Below are 12,568 nucleotides of genomic sequence, written 5' to 3' on the forward strand. Positions count from 1 at the left end.
TTTGAGAGAGAAAAGCATAAGAAACAAAGACACAAAATGTTAGTCCTCCCAAGTAAACTACAAGGATGAAGCCTTGGAGGGTAAGGAACACAGACTATAATTTACTTTACTTATGTTCTTTTCTTTCAAGGGAGGTATAGACTAGCCTATAAGCACCGGGAATATTTGCAAAACATGTTTTGGAAGAAAAAGTAAATTTATTATTATTTATTACTTAATATCATCCATGATTACCTGCACAATTTCTAGAAGGGAAAAAGATATCCTTGTTGTTGTTGGAAGTGCTACAGGCTAGTTGACAGTTTAAGCCTTCACAGGACATATGAGAAAACCCCACAGATTTGAATATTGTTTGGAGAAAATTTTAGAAAAGTGGTGAATATTGAAAGGGAGGGTAAACACTTACTCTGTCTTTATACACAATTCATAATACACTTTAACTTCCCTCTCTAGAGATAAGTAACTTGAAAATATCAAGCATCAAATATGAGCTTTCAAGAAATGTAATATTTACTTCTACATATCAGCCACAACAAAATGCTACAGAATTACAGCCCCACCCTTCTTAATTCTGATGGGAATTAGCATCAGGTCATTTTGAAATAAGAAACATTTTTTTAAAATGTTAGAAAAGAGAAGGAGGAGAATACGGGAAAAGAGACAGAATTGTCTTTTTAGATGACTGTATGCAAAGCACAGCATAGGACCTACAAGCAGACCTTAAGCAGTCCAGGGTTAGAACTAAGTCCTTCATCCTGATCTCTCTTGTCCAGTTGTTACTGCTTCCATCTTGCTACAGAACAGGATTTAAAACCAAACATAAAAAAGGAACCCAAACAAACTCAGCATTATCTCTGTTACATATGCACATAAACACCAACACTCCCAAATTATTTTCAGAGAACTTCACAGTCATCCCAGTTCTCATTCTTTATATTAAGCTTAGTCAATCTAATTTTAATACAAGAATATTAACTCCAAGAATTGTCCTCTGGGTCAGCCCATCTTGTATACTGTTCCACCCTGAATGACTAGCACAAGATAATCTAGCACAGAGACTACACATCCCAGATAGAGTATCATCCAAAATTCCACATTCCAACTAACTCCTTGTGATTTGTTTTCTATAACTTAGAGTGAGAGATGTCATGAACTACAATATTGCATGAACATAGGTGTAAAACAAAGAAAACAACATAATTCAGTCAGGGTAACTGAAAATCCATCACATAGATAATACACAATCATGTGTACCAGTTGTCTGGTACATATGTGAAACAAATAAAGCAATTAGTTCTCCCTTGGAATGCAAGCAAGTGCATTATTTTCAAAGTTGAGCAGAAATTTAGCTATCTAAACTAATTTTTGAGGCAATATACTAAACAAGAGTCTAAAGAGAAGTTATATCATCCTACTCAGATATGCAGAATCCCTACCAGTATTTTAGCCAATATGCCCTCATCACTCGATTCCATGGTAACCACTGCTTTGTCCGTTTCAATTTCACACAATGCATCTCCAACATTCACTGTTTCACCTGCAAAATATAACAGAACTTAAGAATACTTATCCTAAACTTCTTTTCAGATTACAGAAATATGAGATCTAGCCATATAATATAGTCATTTTATATTCTTTAATATATTTTATAGCCAGTTGCTCCCCTATTGTTTTTATAATATCGCATCTTTCCTTTCCAAATAAAACCAAGATTCAAGAAACAAAAACTGCTGTGACATGTTCCAAATACTGATGTTTACAGTAGGTTTTCCAAGAGAAACAGGCAATGAAATTTATTTCCAGAACCACATACTCAGTAACACTGACCCTTCCACATTCATTGTCAGCCACCAGCCAGAGCAAGCTATTTAAAACTATTTCAGTCAATGGTCACAGGCAACATCACCTTTAAGTATCACAGTTCTTTAATTGGTATCTACACTACTAAAGACATTTAAATAAAAACCCCAGGAATTTTATTATCTTTCGGAAAACAGATCTGAAAGCTTGTTTAATCTCCTACATAGTTAAAAAAGGTCTTTTAGAAACACACATACTTTACGAAATAAAAATATGCACAAGTGCTAGAAATTGCCTTTGCTATATTACACAAATCCGTGATTAATTCTGAAGCATACTCTTCTTCTGCTTTTGAAGAATATCTGTATCTGCTAGCAGATGATAATGGTATTACGAATCTGGATTATTTCAACAAATCAATACTGACTAGATGGCCAACATTAAAACTGAAATTACATTAAAATTTTTGAGGCAGTTGAATATTTTGACCTCAAACAAAATACAACTTTTTCCTTATAGGGATAATAATACATAGGAGCCTAAATTATGCCTACAACTTTATAGGAAGTAAAATCTTAATATTTCCTCATTACCAGAAACGCTGCAACCGTGTTACCAATCTGAGCATTTAGTTTAATCCCTGACATCGCTCTGTTGTACGTAAGTATCAAAATGAAACTAGTGCAGGTTACCACCTGTATTTAGGTAAGAGACAAATACTTTCAAAAAAAAAAAATTTTCTGTTTCGGGACTACATGAATCAGAAGGGAAAACTTAAAGGTTGTATGATCCTGGTGATCTCTGCAGAAGAAACAATGCAAACATCCAACATTCAGTCTTGAACTTCACACTTGCAGAATTTTTAAGTCATAAATGTTTGTATCACAGAAATTGTCAGAGAAATATACAAGGTAGCACCTGATCTCTTTAATGTAATAATCTAACAGCCACATTGCATTTTGCAATAACTAGAGCATAAACAATTTATAAGTGGAAGTCAGAACTCCAGGCTCTACACTAGTGTTTTAATTTCACTGGATCTTTAATTCAAGTAGCCCATATATCAGCTCATTAGGTAAGTACTTCTTAGCTGTTAAGAAATCAAATTGTTGGGCAAATTCTCTAATCTACAGAGCTGAGACTGGCAAGCAGAAAGGAGCTTAACTATCTTAATCTGCAATCAGACTGTAAGTGTTCTGCAGCATTAAAAAGAAATCTCTGTGCTAAGAGACCTGCTGCAATACCTCCAGCAGTGTAGAGAGCCAAAGGAAATACTTTCATCCATGTGTTTGTCACACATGACATCTCTTACCTTGGGTACCTGAGGCAGTTCATAGAAAACTAAGGATTCCCTTGCACAGGGAGGGCAAGAGGAAAAGCCTTCAGAGAACCGAGTAATCTACTTTTTCAGTACTTTTTTTGTTTTCCTTTCACTGCTGCAGCCATAAAGGGGTCATAAATTTGGAAGGCAATTCATTACATCCCATTTTAAGAATAAATCATAGCAGCACATTCAAGTCTTATGTGTTTCAGTACCCAAGTGCAGTAGAAAGGACCATAGTTATTTTCAGTAGAGACTGCAAAATTTGCAATAGCTCCTAATCAATGCCCACTTTAATGTCAATTACAAATCCGCTTTCTCAATATTTAGGACTGGGAAAAATACTTTTACAAAGCATATCTTTGCTCTTACACTTGAAACTGAGAGAGCAGTATTTGCAACAGAAGTTGCCTGAAAAATCTTGGGCAGGGGAGTTGCCTGATTTTTTTTTTTTTTTTTTTAAATTTTAATGTAAGTTCTTACAGCTAGGCTGAATGGTCAGGATCTCTACTGAAGCAGAGTGTCCCTCTAGGAGATCACATCCAATTGGCATTCAATAGCCTACATGCTCCATTCAGCTACTGACAGACAAGTATCCAAATCACAGGATACAAACTGCATTCCTTAATGTACTCGTTCCAAATCGAATCAGAGTCGACTAAACATACAGACTGAAGTCCCTGGAGTTGACGTCTCAAAAGGTGGCAAGAGTTACACTGCATATGGAAGCTGCTAGCACTGTTGTATGTTCTGTTTCCTGCCCACAATAACAAGAGGATTTTGGTCTCCTGGGCTGTCAGTCTATCATCTTTCATCAACATTAAATGCATACATAATAAATACAATCTTTTAAAAGCATAGTTTTCATCTCTGTGAGAATGACTTTATTACCCACAGGAATCAATATGAAACTGCATTAACAATGAGGAGGAAAAGTAAAGCTGTCAATTAAACTCAGTGCTTTTTCTTCTGCAGTACTGAAATCATCTGTCCATCCTGTGAAACTGTAAAATGAAAACATTTGATATTTACAATAAGAACAGGAAAAATTATCAGAATAGTATTATACTGACCCCTTCTGGTTATACAGTGGGAAAAACATTTCATATGGAAGCAGCTTTCTTCTTTCAATTGTTAAAAAAAATATTTATTTTCTTGGATATTAGATTATCAAACATTTATATTCAGCAATGCCACTACTTTTGGATGGCAAATTCTCTGGTGGATTAAGTAGTTAAGAGCATCCCTTACAGAAAGGAGGAGTACAAGCATTAAATCACTTTGCTATTTTCTTCAAAATTTATCTTGAGGGTTTTTTTAATGTTGTCATTATGTTTATTTTCCAGACTATTAGAGAAAAAAGGATATTGATAGGAACTTATTTGGTCACAGATGTGGCCAAATAAGATGACATACTCTCTTTAGTTTTGTTTTTTTTTCTAAATATAAAGTCCAGCAATAAAAATCCTAAAATAGTTTTCTCTCGAAGTCCAACCATCAATTAAGATTTGATTTTAATGACCTAAAATAGGTGTGGAGCTTTTTTCCCTTTTGTGTTAGGGTGAAAGTGTAAAGGAAAGATTGAAAAAAGCCATCGTATGCCTTTTGCATCATAACACCTTTTTAAGAGGAAAGCTTATTCATTCATGTTGTAGAGCAAACAGGAATCTACTACCATGCTCTCTTTTGCAATTTTGAATCCTATAATTATTGTCAAAACAGGCTATTGTTGATTTTTAATGTCTTATTGAAAAGTAATGAATAGAAAAAGAACCTTGGATCATTCCTTTCATAATCTTGGACTCGACTACCTGAAGCTTAAAGTGTCAAGAACATTGGTGCAATTTCTTTTAATAGACGTAAACTGCCATATAGTTACTAGCAAATTCTGCAGAAATTCTTACTAGAAGTTTCGTGAGTTGGAAGGCAAAAGGTGCCCTCCAGCCACCTCTCAAAATGTGTTCAAAGTGTGTAAAAGCAAAAGTGTTCCTGTAACACAGTGATGGAAGCTGTATCAATCCTTAAAAGAATAAGCCAAAGGAAATGGCTTATCTGGGCAGAATAGTCAAAACACATTAGCTATTCAAATTGTATCTGTCAAAGATAATAGCCTTTAAGAGATTTTCTCTTCTCCAGATGTACTCATCTCTTAAGCAAATCTAAAAATGTTTATGAACAAAATATATCCCTACAGTCACCTAAAACTCTGCAATGCATCCTGTAAAAATGGACAATTGCCACATGGAATCCAAAGTTACTGTCAAAACTCAGTTTTAGTATTAAATTGAAGAGGGAAAAGGATAGGAGGAGACAGGAAAAAGTTCTCTTGACAGAACAGGAACTGATAAACAGAAACTGCTGATTATTCTACAGACCATTTTTCATTTACATTCAACTCATGTGAAGACAAAACTGACACTTCTTATCCAGTTGCTCCAACATATTTTAACAAAAGGACACAGTTGTCAGAGCACAAAGAACCTGAGATAACCAAGGTTGTTAGGGCTTTTCTTTGCAGGAGCAGATTGGCTTTTTGTTTGAGTTCTTTTAGGGAAAAAATTCCACATTTGGAAACAGGGTTATGAAAGTAATTTAGATTTTTCTATCAGCTTTAACTGTAGACAATAATTAAGATTTTAAACAGGAAGCCCTGATAAGCAACTATAAAAATATCATATCTTTCATGGTATTTCATGTCACAGCAGAACAATGAAACAGACCCTCCTCAAAGTCAGTGGCTCTCAGACTTTCAAAGTAACGGATCAGCATGACGAAACTGGGAATTAAAAAACAACACACCCACCCACAGCGTGGAACAGCCTAATGGAAACTTTTAAAAAATATGATCAATACAACCTTTTGGAAGGCAACTAAAAGAAAAACATTTCAGAAACCAACAATTTCAAAGCAGGTATTGTTCAAGATGACAGCATCCATATAGCAAGTATTTTGCTTGAAAATACTAATCCATAAACAGAAAGAATAATCTTATTCTTACAGAATAGATTTACATAGCAGAAAAATTATGAAATATGTAGCCACAGAAAATGCTGTCCTACCTTCCTTTTTTAACCATTTCACAATGTTTCCTTCTTCCATTGTAGGAGAAAGTGCAGGCATAAGGACTTTAATACCAGGCGTACCTGCAAAACAAGCACATGGTTATCCAGACTAAATACATTTTCAGTATAATTATTTTCTTAATTAACTGCTTAACACAAATGAAACTAAAATTGCATGAATCTTAAAGACAGAACAAAAGATCCACTATTATGTTCTTTTTTTTTTAAGCTTACATACAAGCATTTCCTCCAAACAGCATAAAGGAAAACAAGGCACACTACAAAAAGAAATGGAAATTCAAGAACTCTGAATTCCTAGACCTGAAGTTTTGCTGATCTTATCGAAATCCACCATAAGCACTACATCTTTCTTTCTCCTATCCTCCTCCTCCTCCTTCACCCAGGCTGTGGAATTTTTTCCAGATTAAAGCATATCTTTTAAACTAATAAATCCTTTGCTATCATAGTACTCCAGGCACTGATGATCTGCCTCCTTCATTGATATTTTCCAATGTTTATTTATACTTTTTACTAGCAAACTATATCTACTTAGCAGAAATTGCCTATTTCAAGTTTCAGTGATTATATCTCACGCATCTGTTAAAAAGCTTGAAAAATTTCTCATTAGTGTTTCTTCTCATGGGTGGGTGTCTACAGAGAGAACAGGTAAATTCTTGGACCTTTTTTTTCCTTTTACAAGCCAAATAAAAAGATCTGAAGAGTGCAATGTATTTAAGCAACACAACAGAATAACCTCTCTGGCCCTGCCACGCTCTGCACCAGACACAGCCAGCTGGCAGGTCACTGCACTTTGCCAATCGACTGAGTTGGCTCAGTAAACCCACGCACAGAAACAGCACCGTGTAACAGCAACCTGCCTGCCATGGTAGTGGGATTCTTCCGAGGGCACAGCTCAGGAAACAGCACATTCCTTGGCTTCATTGCAAATTACATCTCTTGTCACTTGATCCGCTACACCAAAGCAGTATTCTAACACTAACAGGAGGGATACTACCTTTCTGAACTTTCAAGAATAGCTATGGAGCCAAAAGAAAATATCTTTTTAGATACAATTTTGTAAAATCAGTTTTCCAGTACCTGGCTGATTTTTGAGGCTCTTTTAAAAACTGCTATTTCTGAACCTGTATTTAGTTAGAGAACAGAAAGAGACACATAGAAAGTACGTTGTGTACAACAGAAAGGTTCAATTCTGCTTCATATTCCCTTTTCTCTAATACCGATCAACAAGGGTTATTATCATTCGATAGCAAACACCACCACAATTCTCCCAGATGTTATTTTGCTTAGAGCAAGCAGAAACAGCTAAAAAAACTTAGAAATTAATCCTTTTTATTTTTTTTTTATTCATTATCTGCTTTACAGTTCAAAATTCTTCTAGTTCTTCCTTGCCTTTTTTCTTCCAGAAAATGTGCTAAGGTACATGGAGGACAGGGAGGTGATTTGGGACAGCCAGCACGGCTTCACCAAGGACAAGTCCTGCCTGATCAACATAATGGCCTTCTGTGATGGAGGGACTACATCAATGGACAAGGTAAAGGCTATGGGTCTCGTCTCTCTGGACTTCTGCAAGACCTTTGACATAGTCCCTCCCAATATTGTTCTCTCTAAACTGGTGAAATAAGGATATGATGGCTGGACTGTTCCATGGATGAGGATTTGGTTGGATGGTCGCATCCAGAGGGTAGTGGGCAATGTCTCAATGCTCCAATGGACAGCAGTGAAAAGTACCTCTTGGGGTCCTAGTAGATGAAAAACTGGTCATGTGGCAGTCTTTTGGCTCACAGCCCAGAAGGCAAACCATGTCCTGGGCTGCATCTAAAGCAGCATGCCCAGCAGGTCGAGGGAGGTGATTCTGCCCCTCTGCTCTGCTCTGGTGAGATCCCACCTGGTGTACTGCATTCAGCTCTGGAATCTTCAGAGCAGGAAAGACATGGATGTGTTGGAGGGGGTCCTGAGGAAGGCCACAAAAATGATGACGGATGGAACATCTCTTCTATGAAGAAACATCAAGAGAGTTGGATTTGTGCAGTCTGGAGAAGAGAAGGTTCCAGGAAGACCTTATTGCAGTCTCTTAATACTTTAGGAGAACTTCTAAGAAAGATGGGAACAAATCTTCTAATAGGGCCTACAGCAACAAGACAAGGAGTAATGGTTTTAAACTGAAAGAGGGAAGATTTAGACCAGATTTAAGGATGATTTTTGGTGAAACTCAAGAATAGGTTGCTCAGAGAGTTGGTAGATGCCCCATCACTGGAAATATTCAGGACCAGGTTAGATGGGGCTCTGAGCAACCTGATCTAGTTGAAGATATCCCTGCTCACTGCAGGGGGTTGGACTAGATGACTTTTAAAGGCACCTTCCAACCCAAACCCTTTTGTCATTTTTTAAAAAATGTGAAATGGAAACACTGTAGTGAACCTCTAATGACCTAGGCAGCCATCAATGATCTCAGTGTTTTAAAATGCACCAAGAGAAGAAAGGGAGTAATTTACTCCCTAGAGGTCCCCCAGACAGCAATCAATGCTCCAATCAGCATCATGCTCCCCCAAACTTGAATTTTGTTGAGCCCAGTTGCATGGTTCACGTTCCCAGAAGACTGCATGAGCAAATACACATATTTTTTGTCTCAGATTTACCACAGTACTTAAATGTTTTTCAGTTTAATATTACTGATGACTGTAATGTTTAGAAATGTATCCAGACAACATTCCTTGTAATTCTGGCAAGTCCCACCTGAATTACCTTCAAGGATTTTCTTTAAAAAGTTTATTCTTGCAACCTCTCATCTTGGACTAATACACAAAAAAAAATGGACTAACATTAAGCATGTGAATGCCTATCTATGTTCATTTTCCAAATATACTTTTGTACTATTTAAAAAATGACAAATTAAAATTAACAATTGTCTTCACACTATACATATTTACTCATAAATAGTGTTTACAGATAGCAGCAAGCAGAAAAAGAATACATTACAGGATGCAAAGAAGTATTCTCAGTTTCACTGGTCTACCTTGACAAGTCTAACTTCGACAATCAAAATATTATTTTGAAGTCATATCCCACAAATATCTAGGACTATTGAGAACTCGTGGATAGACTTCCCTGAAAAAAATTGAAAATAATCCACATTTTTAATGAGGAAAAGATTAATTTTTAAATGTGGTGGCTCACATACTTCACTTCCATGAAGAGCCACTTGATCCATTTCCCAGAAGATGCTTCATACTTTGGCATAAATACAAAACTGAGCAATAAATTTGTGCAACTGTAACAGATTCCCTTCAATGTTATGAGCAACTACCACAAGACATGCAATCCATTCTGGTCCTTCAATCAAGTCAGGAGAAAAGATCCAGCAGCAAGTACCCATTAAATGCCAAATAAAATAAACAAATAAATAAATAAATAAAACTGGATACAAAGCAGAAGGAAAAATTAAAAAGAAGTTAAGGCCCATGTCAAGTTTGAAAATGAGAAACTGCCCCTTTCTCTAATATTGTGCCCTACAGCAGGACTGTGAACTGTAATTGAGAAGCAGAACTCGAACTGACCTAGAAGGTCTCTGACTACACCTTTAATAGCCAGTACAGTAGTTAACAGTCTTCCCAGTAGACCTCAATTTCCTATAAACTACAATCTAAGAATCCCAATGACAGGGAATTTGTATTTAAACTTATTCAGCATAACACAGGTTTATTACCTCCTTTTGTTCCCTTTTGAAATGGAACCAGCTACTGCATTTTCATACCAAAAAAACCCTGCAGTGAACTGAAGAGAAATGCTTTAATGTGTCCCACAGAGAGATATTTCATAACTTCCTAATACATACTCTGTAGTCAGTAAAGAACCGAAGCATTTACTCAAACTTGACACCAATTCTAAGATTAAGATACATAGACAGGCCTCTAACATAAAGAGGTCATTTTGTTTTTTCTATTTTCTATTTTTTTTCTATTTTCTATTTTTCTTTCGTCCCTATGACAAACAAATTAGGAATTCCATTCTGAATTAATTGTTTTAATTATGCAAGACCACTTTACCACCACTACAGACAAGGACAGAAACACAGAGAGAAACAAAAAACTAAAGTAACACAACCAAACTAGATCCACATGAACCAATACTTCAAATGGTGGTATTTTCTGAAACAGAAAAGAGAAAAAATAAGACTAATGATAAAGTAAAACGGACTTTAAATTCTCAAACTAGGAACCAAGAGTGAGTTTTACGTCCAAAAGAGCTGTAATTTACCAGAGAAAACATGAGTTTTCTCTTTGTTTTCATTTTAGAGGCCACAATAAACATTTAAGAAAGACAATGTCACCAAGATATGCACCACCTTGAAAAGCTGTAAGGAATACTACAAGGGTTAAGAGAGGAAAGACTGAATGAGTTAAAGGAGTGATATATCTGCCTTAACACATAAAAGCTTACTGTAAGGAAGAAAAATGTCCATATTCAAATTTAGAAATTTAACTCCAACTACATATTAAACACTGTCACCACAAAGATTGCCTGGGAGGACTGTAGACAAGAGGTCTCTAAAGAGTTAAATAACAAGACTAATTTAGAGGTAGGTAATCCTGCATTGAGCAAAAAGACAAACATATTACATGAAGAAAGAAGTAAATTTTTTCTAATAAAATTCAAAAAGAAATAACACTCATTTCAAGAAAGGGGCAGACTTCCCTATATCACACACAGCAGGTTTTGCAAAAGGAAAAGATTTTCATACTGAAAAGCAGCAAAGGCAACCAGTGCTGCAAAGAAGGGAATACTGAGATCTAAACCACAGTTACTAAAAAGTCTCTGAACTACTACTGTGTTTTATTACATTTCTTTATAAGTGCTCACATATTTCATGCTCAGCATCACTCCAGGACCTCATAACAACGCACCTGGTTATTGTTTAAATGTTTTACAACTTCTAACTTACAGATCAAGTAGGGAAAGATCACATTTCATTTCTGCATCCAAAACTCTTCATGTATCTCCCAGTGACAGAAGAAAATACGGAAGGTAAATAGATGATCTGCTTGATAATTCTGTAACAAAATCCCTGAAAAATGCCTCTTGAAAAGTTATTGTCATAACCTCACACCTTGATTCCTATGTGGGAATGTATGCTAGACATGCAGTTAATAAATACAAACTCCACTTCTCCATCAAAAAAAAAAAAAAAGGAGGGGAAAAATAATTACATAAAATACACATTCCATATGTTAGTTGAAACATTACCTGGAGAGTAAGAGGACAAAAGTGTGGTGGAATCTCCAAACATGGATCCAAAATAACCAATTAAACCAATTAAAAAGTTTTTTTTTTTCCAGTGCTTAGCTATACTTACACCTGCAAAACACTCCCCTATTTTCCATGGTAAAAACTTTCCTCCTTATCCACAAGAGAATATTTTCATTTTTGAAGGCCTAATCTCCCATCACCCAAATTTCCTCTCTAGATTCCAATTCCTTCCGGTGTTTTTACCTTTACTAATTTTCACCTCTCTCTGCATTTTCTCCTTTCAGCGCTTCCAGCGACACCAGAGACCAAGTCAAAGAGCACTCCGCCAAACAAACCCATTTCATCCGCCTCGCCATCGCTGCTGCTCAGTTCCTGCGCACCACCCGCGGCCTCTCACCCCAAAACGCACCAGGCAATGCCGGTCATTGACCGCTCCCTGCCCTCGCACAGCCTTCACTTGTTGCCCAGTTCAGGACGAGTTGTGTCCCGTGGGAGGGACCCCGGGCTGGAGCAGAGGAAGGACTCGGACTCCTCTCCCTGAGCAGCGCCAGGAACAACCTGGGATGGACTGACCGTAACCCCCATTCCCGTCTCCCTGCACCGCTGGGGGTGGGAGGGAGTGGTGGGAGAAAAGTGTTTTTAAGATTTGCTTTACTTTCCATTATCCTGCTCTGATTTCCACTGGCAGTAAATTCAATTACTATCCCCCCAAATCGAGTCTGTTCTGTACACGACAGCAGTGGCTGAGTGACCTCCCCTTGCCCTTACCTCAATACATGAACCTCCTCCTGTACCTCTTCTCCCCTGCAGGTGCGGGGCAGTGGCAGCGCGGCTGCGGTGGGTGCCGAACACCCAGCCAAGGTCAACCCACCGCAACCATCCACCCTCCCTCCCCGCCGCAGCTCCCCGCCCGCACACCTGGAGCAGGGCAGCCATCGCGGCAGCCTGTCACTCACCCAGCAGCTCCCGGGAGCCGTGCAGGTGCCTCCATCCCGCCCGTGCGGGGACGGGGAGCCCCGCGCCCAGCGCCGCCCGCCCGGCCCGCAGCAGCCTCAGCGCCCGCTCCCCGCCCAGCCGCAGGGACGCCGCCATCTTCCCGCTCCCTGCGCCGGGGCTGCCC

The 12,568-nt window shown here is 37.8% G+C and overlaps 1 protein-coding gene across 3 annotated transcripts in view; it reads right to left on the reverse strand.

Moving 5' to 3' along the window:
- PDHX (pyruvate dehydrogenase complex component X) overlaps positions 1-12,555 on the reverse strand; it is a 37,190-nt gene extending 24,635 nt beyond the window's left edge. The window contains exons 1-3 of one of the 3 annotated variants that reach the window (XM_027882189.1): positions 12,405-12,555; positions 6,181-6,264; positions 1,437-1,537 (exon numbers count right to left, since the gene is read on the reverse strand). In XM_027882189.1, coding sequence (XP_027737990.1) covers positions 1,437-1,537; positions 6,181-6,264; positions 12,405-12,540 — 321 coding nt within the window. In that variant the 5' untranslated portion in view covers positions 12,541-12,555. Of the gene's footprint in view, positions 1-1,436; positions 1,538-6,180; positions 6,265-11,445; positions 11,504-12,103; positions 12,126-12,404 lie in introns of those variants that run through there. The other 2 variants (XM_027882191.1, XM_027882190.1) reach the window with 2 other exon arrangements.
- Between the last annotated feature and the right edge of the window lie 13 nt (positions 12,556-12,568).

The sequence above is a fragment of the Empidonax traillii genome, unplaced genomic scaffold (genome assembly GCF_003031625.1).
Source record: "Empidonax traillii isolate 1590-97213 ecotype Southwest subspecies unplaced genomic scaffold, ASM303162v1 scaffold103:size1334136, whole genome shotgun sequence".
Lineage (NCBI taxonomy): Eukaryota > Metazoa > Chordata > Aves > Passeriformes > Tyrannidae > Empidonax > Empidonax traillii.